This window comes from Mus musculus, chromosome 18 (assembly GCF_000001635.26).
Source record: "Mus musculus strain C57BL/6J chromosome 18, GRCm38.p6 C57BL/6J".
Taxonomy (NCBI): domain Eukaryota; kingdom Metazoa; phylum Chordata; class Mammalia; order Rodentia; family Muridae; genus Mus; species Mus musculus.
This window is the reverse complement of record NC_000084.6, coordinates 65,632,724-65,647,797: the sequence shown is the minus strand read 5'-3', so window position 1 is coordinate 65,647,797 and position 15,074 is coordinate 65,632,724. Positions and strand designations below refer to the sequence as shown.

General features: G+C 45.6%; 1 protein-coding gene and 1 pseudogene across 4 annotated transcripts in view; both read right to left on the bottom strand.

Annotated features, from left to right (window-relative positions):
* Nucleotides 1–15,074, bottom strand: part of Zfp532 (zinc finger protein 532) — a 109,214-nt gene that overhangs the window by 41,646 nt on the left and 52,494 nt on the right. For 3 of the 4 annotated variants that reach the window (NM_001361053.1, NM_001361051.1, NM_001361052.1), the window contains 2 exons: nucleotides 8,867–9,048; nucleotides 3,429–3,605 (listed from right to left, as the gene is read on the bottom strand). The exons of the other annotated variant lie outside the window; for it this stretch is intronic. In NM_001361053.1, coding sequence (NP_001347982.1) covers nucleotides 3,429–3,605; nucleotides 8,867–9,048 — 359 coding nt within the window. The remainder of the gene's footprint in view (nucleotides 1–3,428; nucleotides 3,606–8,866; nucleotides 9,049–15,074) is intronic. 4 annotated transcript variants of the gene reach the window in all.
* Gm18281 (predicted gene, 18281) lies at nucleotides 3,452–9,045 on the bottom strand (annotated as a pseudogene).

Genomic DNA, 15,074 nt, shown 5'->3' with positions numbered 1-15,074 from the left:
GACATGTGTGGGAAACAAAAACAAACAGGGGGTTTGGAGCCCTGGAACTGCTAATGGGAGCTACTGATTAAATCCCAGCAGGCAGGAAGCAATGCTCTCTACAATGGAACTGGTTCTCATAACCCTGGCCAGCTGAAAGACACTACCTTCATCTGGGTCAGAGTCGTGAGGTCATTTGTTTGAAGTATTAATTAATTAACCCCAATGCCAAGGTCTTTTCCCAGAGACCTAGGGGGTCCCCCGACCACGCTGATAGAGCAACACTGTAGGCTTTATTTCTCAGGAGCTTGCTCCAATTCTGTCCCTCATACAGCTCTCAACTTAGGAACTATCATTTCAGCCTGATGCATGCATGTTCAAAATAACATAAATTATCCAGCAATCATTAAAGAGGTTTCAAAGTGCCCTTTTAGATAGCAGGGGAAATATGCGCACCCACATCCTAGAAAATAAGAAACAAAGCGCTTATGGTGTATCTGGGACACGGTATTTTGCAAGTTGAGGTGCTGAAACTGCAGGACTTCTGGTCTATGCTCACACATCTGCATCCTCAGTACAGAAATGGATACTGAGTGGTGAGAAACTGAAGAAGTCACTTGGGTAACTCTGAGTCGGTTGCATAACCACAGCCATCCAAGCACTGCTTCAAGAGTCAGCCCCTGAAGATGCTCTGATTCCAAGGCCGCTGGCTTGTTGTTAGCTAATTCCAAGTGACCCCAAACAGCCACAGGATAAGTAGTTTTACATTAGCTTGGATGGGCAAAGTAGCAAGGAGGGCAATAAGCAGTACTCACTGGAGAGGCAGCTGAGGGCAGGGCTGGCCTCAGCCAAGAGCGGAGGACCAAGGACAGGACGAACACAAGCTAAGGCTGCTGACACACAGCTGCACTGGGCTGGGCCTTCTGCCTCTCATTTCACCAGTACGCCATTTTTATTTTGCAATTTGAAAAACAGCAGCTTATGCCTGTGTTTAGGTGTTTGCTTATTAAAGAAACCTGAAGTAAAACAAAACAAAACAAATTAAAGACTATATAAAAAGGAAGCTGGCTCAGAGTGGGGTCCCACGCCTATAATCTAGTACTGCGGGGTCTGAGGTAGGAGGACAGAGAGCTGGAGGTTAACCTGAGCCAGGCAGATCAATCCTGTCCCCAACAGGGGGACAAGAAAAAGAAAATCAAGGTAATATTTTCCTATGCAGTAGGGGGAATCTGTTCTAATACCCCAAAGCGATCAGAACCACAGAGACGCTGTACGCGTCCTCAGACAGCTTCTCCATCTCGGCAGCACACACTCTTACCCGTCACGTCTCCTCGCTGGGGTGACAGGTAATTAATTAGCACTGACTTCACCTTCCTCGTCCACTGTTTCTGGGGAGAACCTTTGCTCGTTTGCTCTAATCACAGACTTTAGCATATGGAGTTCTCTTCCAAGGCCTAGGACTGTAGCTTCTTTCCTTAAAGGAAGTGGTCTGCTGCTTCTCTTGGGCAGCGATGGCACCACCCTCGCCAAGCTGCCTACTAAGGCTGCCAGGCAGGTGGCATACAGAGCATAGACATGCTGGACAAAGGGTGTTCATGTTGTGATGAAGCAAGGCAGGAAGGGACCCTGTGATCTAGAACAAGGTATAATTTAGAACCTACAAATAGCTTACTTCTAGAACTTTGCACTTAATAATTTTGGTCCGTAGCTGATCTTGGTTAACAGAAATTATAAAAATTTAAATTGTGAATAAAGGGCAGGGGAATACTGCTTTCTGTAAAAACCTCCCTTAAAGTAAAACTATAAAAATTCTAGACCTGCTGTGCTCAAACTTGAGCAATATTGCTTTAACTTATCTTAAGCTACTATCCTCTGTTTCCAGTTTATAACTACTGTCCAGATAGAATATTTGATTTATTTGAATGAAGAACCAGTAGCTATATTCATCGTGAAGAAAAGGGTGTGTTAGTTTGCACAAGTTTTCTCAGAGTAAACACTGGAGACACGTTCACTAATTCCAGCAATCCCTGTCCCTGGAAGAGGATGCCCCTTCCAATGTGAGTCCCCTAATTTGTCATTTGCCTCCTTTAAAGATCAATACACAAAACATCAGGAGAAAGACCTATTTGAATAAATAGATTTTAACAGTGTTTTTACTAAACAGTCATTTGTATATATCTAATCATATTTCCCCCAAACCTACAGAACAAAACAAAACCTGGACATTATATATATGTGTGTGTGTGTGTGTGTGTGTGTGTGTGTGTGTGTGTGTGTGTGTGTGTGTGTGTTATAAAGAAGTACGGGTATTATATTGCATTATCTACATCTCTTTCCCTTGTGGATCTTCAATAATGAAGTTACACACAAAATTGCACCAAAATACTGGCACAGCTAATATAACCTCCCAGTTAGCACACTTCACACAGCCATAATGAGCCCAGAAATAAAACGACCACCACCAAGCACACCGTGTGTGCGCACGTTCCTCGCACAATGAGGGAGTGAGCCATTGCGCATGGAGTTCCTGCACAGCCCACACAGGTACCTCGGGCTACAAACTTCAACCACTCCGCCTCCTTCGAATCTCTCAGACCACAGGGCACAGCTGACCTGGCACTTATAGGAGAGGTTGACACAGATAAACGTCCCAGGCTACCCAACTGGCAGATGGTGGAACACAGGCCTGCCCCTGTGCCCACTCCTCCTCCTCCTTTGCCCTCCACTGACTGGCCCTTGCAGCAGACAGGCAGGTAGACCTGTCTGTTCAACAGCCCTAAAGCAAAAACATTAAGTAAAATCAAATTTACTTCCACTAATCAATGACCTGCCCTAGCTATAAAGTTAAATTCAGTTACTAGTGTCTCCGGCTGACTTGGCCTTTTGAATGTTGCTGGGAAAGGCATATGCTACCATAAACAGACCACAGAAATATGGAACATGACACAGTTTGGGATTTCTGTTTTTATATTTTAATTTTTTCCTAAAACTTACTTGCTAAAAAAATCATCTTAAGAATAAAATGGGTGGGGGCTGGAGAGAGATAGCTCAGAGGTTAAGAGCACTGACTGCTCTTCCGAAGGTCCTGAGTTCAATTCCCAGCAACCACATGGTGGCTTACAACCATTCGTAATGAGATCTCACTCCCTCTTCTGGTATGTCTGAAGACAGCTACAGTGTACTTAGATATAGTAAATAAATAAATCTTTAAAAAAAAAAAACTAAACACTAAAGCAAAGAATAAAACTGGGCACGTGTTCCTTTGCTGAGCGGATACCGACTTTCCCTGGAAAAGGTAGGGTGACTTGCTGAGCCACGAGCAGAACTTCACACATCACAATTAACATAGCCGACAAATGTCCAGGTTTTAAATTGTATTTGCTACAATGACAACCTCCTCTAAATGAGCACTAGAGCAGCGGAGTAAACTCAGCCATGGGGTGACTTACTTTGGTTCTCCTATCTTGACGCCAGGATGCTGCGTGTAGGCGTGGGAATGTGTGCTTGGGGCAGACTTAAACGCCATTGGACAGATAGGGCACTTGTAGAAGACTTCACAGTGAGAGCCTTGAATGTGAGACTTCAGTGCAGCCACATCAGAGTACACAACATTGCAATGTACACATCTGTTAGAGAAACAACACTGTCATTAGCACAGACCACCGAACGCCGAGAGTGAACGTCACTGTGTCAACAGGGTGACATGAACATATCTCACAGCCCGCAGAGGTTTCTCCTGGCTTTTGGAAAGTACTTTGCCTTTTTCTGCTTGCAACATAGTAAAGACAGTTCTGTGTGTTTAAGAGTGTAGATCACGAAGTACAAATGGTCAATGTTTGGAGCATCTTTAACATTTTGAAGAAGTGTGTGTGTGTGTGTGTGTGTGTGTGTGTGTGTGTGTGTGTGTGTGTGTGTGTATGTAGTGAGGCTAATGGACCACAGTACAAATGGTCAATGTTTGGAGCATCTTTAACATTTTGAAGAAGTGTGTGTGTGTGTGTGTGTGTGTGTGTGTGTGTGTGTGTGTGTAGTGAGGCTAATGGACCACGAGGGCCAGATCAGGACAGGGGACACAGTAAGATCGTGGGGATCCTGGATTAGGGAAGGACATCATGTACTGGACTGACTGTAGAGCCTGCCGTTACCACCTGTCTTAGTGCCATACAAAAGACCTTTCCAATGACGGAGGCCTTCAAATCTGTACCTACATACCCTCAACAGAGGGACAAAGAGGGGTACACGAAAAGGGTATGACCCACAGTCTCCTGGCACACACTGGTGTGGTCAATGTATCTTCTACCTGCACTGCATGGTGACCCAAAGGGTGGTGAAAGTCAGCCCCTAGGTTTTGTCTGCAGGAAAACCAATCTGACTGTGTTCGTCATATTTGGTCTTTAAATTCCATCTTCTGAAGAGTGAGCATCTCGGAAAGAACAGGCTGCGTGCAAGCTTCTGCGTCTCTGAGTATGAGAATCAGCTCACTCTCTGCTAAAATCTATCCCCACAAAACAAAGCTTGAAACCATGATACCTACCCACCCAACCCTCTCGTCTCTACCCACCCCACCCCTCAACCCACTCATCTCTAAACACGGACTCTCAGCAATACTGGTAACACCTCCATTTGATCCTGGACTCTTCTTGCTTCACGTATGGAAACTTAAGAATGTTTACCCCAGCTCTTGGGAACCATCTGAGAGAACATGCCTCTCGTGTGACTGGACAAACATGTTCCTAGTCACGTATATGCAAGTCACCTAAGAAAGAAATCTGCTGACAGGGCATGCCCTCTGGGACACCATGCCAGACACTTCTACCCTTCCGGGCTTAGAGGCACATGGACCCATGGAGGTATCTCCTGTAAAGCTACACAGAGGGCGTGTCCTACAGCAAAGAGCACAGAAGGCTTTGCAGGCATTTTTAGAAAATTGCAGGGTAGTCTCAGTTTCATTGTTTTTGGATTTTGGAGTTTTCTTGTTTGCTTGTTTGTTTGGTTGGTTGGGTGGGTGGGTGGTTAGATGGTTGGTTGGTTGGTTGGGTGGGTGGTTAGATGGTTGGTTGGTTGGTTGGGTGGGTGGGTGGGTGGTTAGATGGTTGGTTGGTTGGGTGGGTGGGTGGTTGGTTGGTTGGTTTTGAGACAGGGTTTCTCTGTGTAGGGAAAGCTGCCCTTAAACTCGGAGATCCACCTGCCTCCGCCTCCCATGTGCTGGAATTAAAGGCATGCACCACTACCGCCAGGCAGTTTCACTGTCTTAGGGCACAATGTGCAAGAATTCACTAAAACACTGAGAACAAGAGAATAACAGGAAGCCCCACTGTCTTATCAGGAGCACTGCTCTCAACACAGAAGCCAACCCAGCATACTGAACTCCTTCTGGGTCACCTTACAGAGTGTCCCCAACAGGTGCATGCTCCTGTCTGCAGATACTTGTTTGTAAAATAAGAACTGAACAGAGCAGCTTAGTCCCACCTTCCCCTAGAAGCTAGCGACTACAGGGGTCAGGGTACTTACTACAAGAACTCAATTCTTGGCCTTGGTGAGGAGACCCACAGATGAAATCAGGCACATCCAGGAGTGTGCGACCACAGACAGAGAGGCTAGAATCTGAGGCTGGGGTGATGTTTACAACTGTCCAGTGCCACCCGAACGCTGCCCAGGGTCGACCTTATCACAGGCACACGTATCTTCCCATCAAACATAGGACTAGGTTGCATTGAAAGCAAAAGACCAAGACAAAAAGGAGCCAGGAAATGTGCGCTGACACTCAGAGCCACTTGGCACAGGAGAAAGCTTCCTGGGCAGAAGCAGAGTAAAATATGGCTCTGAGTTGGCGCAGAAGTGGCAAGGACTCGGCCGGTCTAAAAGGAACCACGAGGCCAAGGGAAACAGAGGGAAGAGAAAGGGCAGGCTAGGTCCAGGGCACCAGAGGCCTACAAGTGAGGATTTCAGATACCCCTTACGTATCACAATGCCACCAAAGCATCGGCTTCACAAGTTCTGGGATGGCAGGCATGTGCCACCATACCTAGCTCTCCTACTATTTTTTGATTTAAAAAAAAATGTTTACAATATACAACCCTGGGGGCTGGAGAGATGGCTCAGTGGTTAAGAGTACTGTTCTTCCAAAGGTCCTGAGTTCAAATCCCAGCATTCTCATGGTGGCTCACAACCATCTGTAATGGGATCTGATGCCCTCTTCTGGTGTGACTGAAGACAGTGACAGTGTACTCATATACATAAAATAAATCTTTAAAAAATAAAAAAAAAGTTGGAACAACATTAAAAAAAACCAATATACAACCCTATAATAATCTCTTCCTAACTGTATGTATCAGGAGACAGGAAAATTCAGAAGAATACTTGACTTTTATTTGTAGCTGACATTTACTACACGTTAAGCAGAATCCAGACATGGCTGGTCAGTACTTAAGAGACAGACACAATAGGACCAAAGAAATAAGCTCCTCCCTCAGTAGGAACAGAGGCAGGGCTGGGAGCCTACAGGAAATCTCTAAAAAGAACATACAAAGACAAGGAGGCGGGGCGGGAAACAAGGCAGGACCACAGCTGCCACGCCCAGTCAAGAAACAGCAACCACCTCATTACTTAAAACAGGAGGAGGACTGGGCATGGTAGCACTGGGTTTTAGTCCCAGGCTAAACTATTTCAAGGCAGCTTGAGCTACAATATAAGACCCTTCATCAACAAAGGTGGGGTGGGGTGGCAGGGAAGGGCAGGGAAATGTTTTAAGCTTTTATTTATATATATATTTTTTTCTTTTTTTTCTGAAGAAGTCAACATAAGCCAGGCAGTAGCGGCACAGGCCTTTAAACCAAGCACTCAGAAGGAAGAAGCAAGAGGATGTCTGAGTTCAAGGCTGGAAGTCTATGGACTGAGGTCTAGGACAGCCAGGGCTACAGAGAAAGGATCTCAGAAACAAAGGAAGAGTCAGACAGACAGACAGACAGAGAGAAACACAGAGACAGAGAGACAGAGAGAAGGAGGGTAGGAGGAATCAACATGAACTAAACTCCCCAACAAACAAACATGGCAGGTGGGCCCCGGGACACTTACTGATAATCCAGCTCTGGAGAGTTAGATGCGGGCATGAGGCCAGCCTAGTCTACTTAGCTAGTTCCAAATCAGCCAGGGGTTCATAGTAGGACACTGCATCAAGAGCAAATACACAAACCCTCTAACTTGTTTTCCTAGTTTGAATACCTTCCAGTCCAGTGGGGGAAATCTAGAGTTAATAAAAATGTCAAATTTTGAAATGTAAAATTGAAAGCACCCAACTTAAATCAGCCTGGGACAAACGAAGGACAGAACACTTTCCACAGTCAGGTGCAGCTATCAGTCTACATGTGAGATCTCTGTTTTAGGAAAGATGCCAGGAATAACTCAGAGCACAGAAGGCTGTCCTCTATTCATTCCGATTTAGCCTTTGTTGTACTGCGGAAATCTGGGAACAAACAGCACTGGTGGCAGAGACCAGCGGCGAGTGCACGAGCCGCAGCTGCTTCCATGGCTGTGTGCGGAATCCGCTCACAATTCCCAAGCATGTGGTAAAAACCAAAGGAGCGCTGTGTGGGTCTGTGGAGCATCCTGTTCAACTGCCACATCCCAGGGGGTCGGAGGCAGGTCATTCCCCCCAGCTACTGGGTACCACAGAGGGCAGAGGAATTTCTCACAAGTTCTAACAAGCAAATCTAGCACAAAGGGGGGAAAAAAAAAACCTGGCTTCTTGTTTTCTACACTAAAGGTTTCCTCTCAGTCTAGGTTAGATCTCAATCCATAAAGCATTTGTGCACCACAAATGTGGAGGCGTAAGATTAAAGATGGTTAGAAAACTAAGCAGAGAGGGGCTGGAGAGATGGCTCAGCAGTTAAAGAGCACGGGCACCCAAATGGCAGCTCACAACCATCTGTAGGTTCAAGGGATCTGAGCTCCTCTTCTGACCTCATCAGGCAATACACACATATGGTGAACATACATGCAGGCAAAGCACCTACACCCATGAAACCAAAAGAAATAAATCTTAAGAGGAAGAGGATGGGAAAGAAAGAAAACTGGGCAGAGCCACTCAGGAATTGGTGATCTCCAAACATAAACCAAACTAAAATCACGCCATCAAACCACGCCAGTCTTTATAAAATGGGCGACAGAATTAGGACTGAGCAAAAACCATTGCACATTAACAGTCTAACCAAACAGTAAGATAAGCCTGTGCCACCGTGACACCTCTGCTGGAACAAAGACATTATGTCACCCAAGACCGTCCCTTGAGGGATTTTCATGAGATCAAGGTAAGTGGGATGGGATTGTATTTAAGAAACAAAGTCTGAGAGCAAAGTAGAACATCACCTGACACTGGCTAAAGTAACATGAAAGTCAGCAGATGTCAAAAACACACATCTGGGAATCTCCAGGGTCAGTGTAAAGACGAAGAGGCTGGAACTGTGAGGGAGGAGGCACGAGGGGAGTTTCAAGGGGAAACTCCAAAGATGGATATCAGAAAAGGTTATTCACCGGGCCCTTCTGTGTGGTTACCACAATCCATCATGCCTGTATTTGTTAGGAAAGAAACAGTAAGAGATACAGAAACACACAGTACTCCTGCAGAGGCTACGTGAGGACAAAGGATGCAAAGGCTGTTTGCTGGTCATGCCCGAGCTCCAAGCATGCATCTACCTTGCCCCTTATCCTCATCTGTACGGACTGGCAAGGCCAACGGGGCATTAAAGGATTCAAATGGATCAACTCAACTACCAATGATTCCTAGAGGATCTGTGAGCTGTAGTTATCGCCAGGTAACCCTGAGAATTATTACGCATGTGCACAGGCCCGTCAAAACCGCAGCGCAGTTATCAGTGAAGGACATACTGACCGAAAACCAACTCTCCGCGTGTAGTGCAGGCAGTTCTTGGTGATGTGGTTCTGGAAGTGCACCGACCTGCAGATGGCCCCGCACTCGGGGCAGGTGTAGGGAGATTTGTGCTGATGGATTCTCTGGTGTGACGCATAGCTGCACTGGTTAGGAAGCAGCATCTGGCAGACAGTGCAAGTCTTCTAAATAAACCAAAGGGGGAGACACGATTGGTCCTGCTAGGCACGGCTGGTATGCAAATCACCTTAGTTAAGCAGTACAGTTAGTTAGAGGCTCATCCTAAACACTGCTAGAAAGGACTCTAATGCCCGAGGGAAGAGCAAACCTGAAGGTTACATGTTACTGTCATCCTGTAAAACAAAAATAAGAATTACTACGGAGGCAGGCTCCTGCCAAAGTGTGAGATAAAGAAAACACGGCTTTAATGTTTCCAGTTCTGTCTCTTTTGCATTTTTGTCCCAGAGCAAAGGGTTAAGCAAGGTCTTCATGTAAACTGTGCTCACAGGTACTCTATCGCACGCTACCGAGCTCACAGGCCCAACAGGAGCTGCAATTCCCACAATCCAGAACTTGCCTCAGGAAAAAAGAAATTAACCCCAGTTAATCCAATTTTTTTTCTTCTTCCCCAGTCACTTCAATTATTTAAATCTTAAATCCAGGAACACAAAAAGAATGGCTTAGGAGCTGATTTTCTTCTTATATCTAAGTTGGCCTTTAAATGGATAAACTGGTGATAATATGATTTATAATTGAAATCGAAGCATCCAAGCCCAAATACATAAATTTGGACATTAAACTGAAGTTTGCAAAGCATAAGAAATTTTACAAAGCTTAAAATCTGACTGTATTAAAATAAAGATTGAAATCACCTTCAAGGAAAAATACTTCACGAATTATCAAAAAAAAACTAAATAGCCTATTTTAAACATATTTAAAACATAAATAAAAATATTTAGTCAGTATAAACTGACTACCATACTGGAAGCACGTTCAAGAGAATGAAATGCACACACTCCTCAGACATCTGTTCCAAAGCAAACGCTGCTTGCATTCTGAGATGGACCGTTTGCACTAAGGTCAATTAAAAATACCTTCAGACTGACAGCAATTTAAAAAATATCTTTTAGGGGGCTGGCGAGATGGCTCAGTGGGTAAGAGCACCCGACTGCTCTTCCGAAGGTCCAGAGTTCAAATCCCAGCAACCACATGGTGGCTCACAACCATCCCCAACAAGATCTGACTCCCTCTTCTGGAGTGTCTGAAGACAGCTACAGTGTACTTACATATAATCAATAAATAAATCTTTAAAAAAAAAAAAAAAATCTTTTAATTCTTCATGGTTATTTTGAATGAAGCCCAAAAATTTAAGTTTAGGCTTTGAAGTGACTTCTATTAAGAATTAAACAAAACTCACTTGAAAGTTATTTCTTGGCTTTTCTCCTGAAAGGACTAAAATACAAGTTTTATCCCATAAAATGTTTATTATAATCACAAAGTAAGAGCAGTACAGGCAGCATTGATGAGGTTAGTGTCGTTAACAGATGCCACTCCTGGGAACACATTCTTCAAAGGTTAGCACTTGCCACAACAAGGAAAACCAGTGGACAGCAGCACTGGATATGAGCCTGCTACCGGGAGGCAGGCATCGCAGTCACTTGCTTCGCTGACTGCGGGTCTTCTAGCTTCCTTCCATCCCAAGCCATTATCCCAGGCGTCCGCACTCCCACGGGCATCCCAGGAGGCGCACTTACTTGGAAATAAAACTCATGCTTTCATTTCTAAAAGAAGTCAAAAACCATTATACATATATGTCTACACATACACATATGCACACACCCATAGCTGAATGCACATCTTACGTATGTACGTAGATATAAATATACATATAGACATGGACTGGCTGCATTTCACCATGAGCCAAGCAGTGAATTAAGTTCTTTAAATACATTAGGAACTTTATATAGATTTAAATATTAATACATCGTATCATTTATTTCTCATAATCTATGAAGTCAGTAATACTTCCATTTTACAGAAAAGGAGATAAGGCTTAATGACGTTAAGAAACGTGCCCTAAGTGCTACAAAGTGCAAACAGCAGGAGTCCGCCAGGCTCTGGTAATGGTGGAAAGAGCGGAATGGGGTCACAGGAGCTGAACAAGCACAAAACATTAAGTTGAAAAGCTTAAATAGTAAAACAGAATGCCAAAGATGACCCGTTTGTGTGAAGATGAGAAATCAGTCTCTCTTCCCCCATGGCTTCTCCCCTATCTAAAGCAATGTGATTATACTACTTTTATAATAGTACAAAGACAAAAGAAAAGAAAGTCTCAAAGAGCAAGGGCCATGTGTTCCATTAAAGCCAAACACTTACATTATCATCCGTCACGATTTAATAACAAACAGTTGCTCGTTACAATACATATAAAATACACAACTTGTTCTATTGACATCACTGGGGTCACCATTACCACAACTCCCCTCTCTCCCAACTATGCACAGCCAGCAGCTGAGGCTCCCCACCCATATCAGAGCCAGAAGGAAGGAGTCCAGCCTCAAGCCAAGCACGTGAGTCCTGCAGCTCTTAGGCTGGGAGGGTGTGGACACTGATCCCAGTGGAGGCACAGGGATCTTACCTAGAGTGTATACAGGGGCACACACACACCAGTGTGCAGACCCCACACCTACTCCTGCGTTCCTCTCTTGGTCACTGTTGCGTGCCTCGCCTCCATTCCATTCGGAAGCACTCCCCTCGATGTCTGCATTCTACCCATGTTTCTGAACTTAGGACACTGTATACTTAACTACTCAGCCTCAGGTTGCATAACTGTCCTTGTGGCAGAGAGTGGAAGTGGGCTTCCACAGCACCAAAGGGGAGAGCAATTGATTCCACTAGCCCTTCTGGGATGCTTTGAATACAGGGCAAAATGCATGTTCTCTGGGCTTAGGGGACACACTGAGCACAGGAGAGCATGTGGCTTCTTTGTGGTTTAACCGAATCTGACTTTCCCTTCCTTTTGGTTTAAAGTCAAAGAAATTTCCCCTTAATTGGCACAGACTGAGGCTGCTCGTCAACTCAGTAGGAGAACCAGCAGTTTAGCTCAGCAGTGCGTGGCCTGCAAGAGAAGAAATCAGAAGAAATACATATGTGGATTTATGTCTCTGAAAATTAAGCTTACTGTCCTCAGAACACGCACTGTTTGTGATGCTTGGGCAAAGCAACTCGTTTCTTCTCTGGGAGTGGCCTCATTTGCTCAGGGAATTAAAAAAAAAAAAAAAAAAACAAAAACAAAACAAAACAAAACAAAAAAAAACCTAATGTTACTTGTCAACAGAAAGCGGCACTAGAAAGCTGGCTGAAAGGTCACAGTCCCCCTGAGCCTGGTGGGCCAGCGGGGCCAGGAGCCTGAAATTGAGCACAGGATGGACGAGGGGCGAGGCCTGATGTCCCTTAAGAGGTTGGACTGTGAGGCTCAGCACCCGCTTTGCATACGTGAGGAATTACCTGAGCAACAAGGAAAACACTTCTGTGTTTCAATTTGTTCTTTTAGGGAGCAATACAGCCAGGGAAGAGTAACAGAGGAAGGGTGAAAAAGTCTAGAGACCTCGGCCCAGAGCACCCCCTCCCAGGTAAACTCAGGCCTGCAACACAGAGGATGCAGAAGCCAGGACACTGAAGCTGGGGGTGGGGGGTGGGGGACAAATGCAAAGTCAATTACCGCTGCCCTTTACTACAGTTCCACACACTGCGTCTACAGTGAGAAATGGTCTCCTGGTCAAGCAGAGCAGTTTCTTTCCTGGGTTGCATTTTCACAGTTAGCTCAGAGAGAGAGCACTTTATTTCCAGATCTCATTTAAAAGGGGATGACCCAAAGCACGCACCACACACACTGATTGTATGTATACCTCTTTTCCCAGAGCTAATGAGCAGTTGTTCCCAAATCACTTGCCACAAGCGAGACTCCTAGCTAGAACTGGCTAAATGAGGTAATCCACAGACAGACACACACACTTAGAAGATTACTTCGAGAGAATACAGGTTCCCTGAGAGGCTGCAACACTACCATGTAAACTGGGGCAAGACAGAATTAGCACTTAGGAGAGCAGTGCCAAAAAAAAAAAAAAAAAAAAAAAAAAAAAAAAAAAAAGCCTTCATCTGAAAGCCAGTGGCCCACATCTGTAACCCCTGCATATGAGCAAGAGAATCACCAGTTCAAGATCAGCCTGGGTAAGAGCAGAGTCTGTCTAAAATAGTAAAGCCCAAAGGTTGTGGGTACAACTTGGCAGTGATGCACCTGCCTAGTGCGCCTTAGCCTTGGGCTGACTCTGCAACACGGGGCTGGGGGGCGGGGAGGAAAGGAAGAGCAGAGGCAAGCAAGGAAACGTCATCTTCTGATGACAGGGGAACGATGCTCTAGGACTTCAGTTTATCTAGAAATGCAAATGGGACAGAGACAGCTCAAAAGAATTTAATATACAGCATGCCAGATTTAGAGGCCAGAAAGGAGACTTGAGATGGCTCAGTAGTTAAAAGTGCGCACTGCTCATTCTGAGGACCAGATCCCATCACATATATTGGGCAGCTCAGAACTGACTATACCTCCAGCTCCAGGGGCTCTGGCCTGCTACACCTGCCTGCACATACTCGAACACACACACACACACACACACACACACACACACACACACACGCAAAAAAGCACACACATGCACAGAGTTAAAAATATGAGCACACATGTGTCACAGCATCCCAGCATCCATGTGGAGATCTGAGAACAATTTGCAGGTTTGTTTCTCTCCTTCCTGTATGCAGGCTCCAGGGATTGAACTCAGGTCCTCAAGCTTGGTGTAGCAGGTACACTTATTGCTGAGCCATTTCACCAGCTCCAAAAAATTAAAAATATATTTGTTAATTGCTTAGAGGGACTGGAGAGGTGACTCAACAGTTTAAACAGGCCCCAGCTGCTCTTGTAGAAGATCCAGCACCCATGCTGAGTTACAGCCATTAATAATCCCAGTTCCAGGGATGCTATGCTCTGACCTCTGTGGACAGCAAGCACGCATGTGCTCCATAGACATCATACACATAAGATAATTTTAACTATTAAAAAGACTACTTTAGCTGCCCACAAAGTTCTTGAGACTGAAATGAGGAATCAGCCTCTAAGTGAGGAGCAAGCAGACATGCCTTCCATATCTTCTGTTGCATTTCTGAGGCCAATGCCAAAACAAGCCCAAGGCTGCACTCTGAGTTCCTCGAGTTCCCAACCGTCAAGTCTTACACCCCAGGAAAGCAACAAAATGAAGGAGAAGCAATGAGCAGGCAAAGAAGGCCACTGCCCAGCTGTGCCACTAGCTGGACATTTGTTTTTCCAATTGCAAAATAAGAAAGTGTCCCAGAGCCTGTTACAGTCTGATTTTACAGTAGTGTGAGACCTATGAAAGCATGCTTTCCAACTAAGAACTTATTTAAACCTAAACGCACACACATGTGCATTTGGGACAGGCTCAGGTTGACACGAGGCATCTTCCTAACCCCTTCCCCAGCTTCTGTCTAAGACAGGGGCTTTCCCTGGGACTTGGGGCTCACTCAATGATATGGCTGGACTGGTCAGTCAGCCCCAGAGTCCTCTTGCTGGACTCCACCTTCCCAAAACTGGGACTGGGCTGGCAGACCAAGCAGCCTGCATTTGGCTAAATGTCATCATGCTTTACCAGGAGGTGAAGCATGGCATTCCGGTGCATCTCGGCATCAACTTGTATACCTGCAGACATCAGTTCCTGCACACTTCTCCGGCACGGTTGCTTCCCTGGCCTCTCTATGCACTCACTGCCTTGCTTGAGGCACCCGAAGCAGGTGTGAAAGGGGAGCCCCAAACTGCAGCCTGTGTTTGTGAGTGCTGTGGACTGCAAGGGTGTGCCTGACAGTGTGTGTAAGCACAAGCGTGCATCTTGAGTGTGCATTTGAGTGCATGTGTGAATGTGTGTCACCTGCCCACAGCTCTGTTTTCATTACGCTGCTCCATCCCATGCTGCAAGGAAGAGCGGATCCTTTCCCTAGGCTGCAGAACCCACCCAAGCATATATGCTGGGAACCCTGGACCACATCACCCGCCACACATGACAAAACCCCGTGACTCAGACACAGGTATGAGCAGTGGGAGGCAAGAAGGTCTGCGTACGTCCTCTACAGCAAGCCAGCTCTTTCC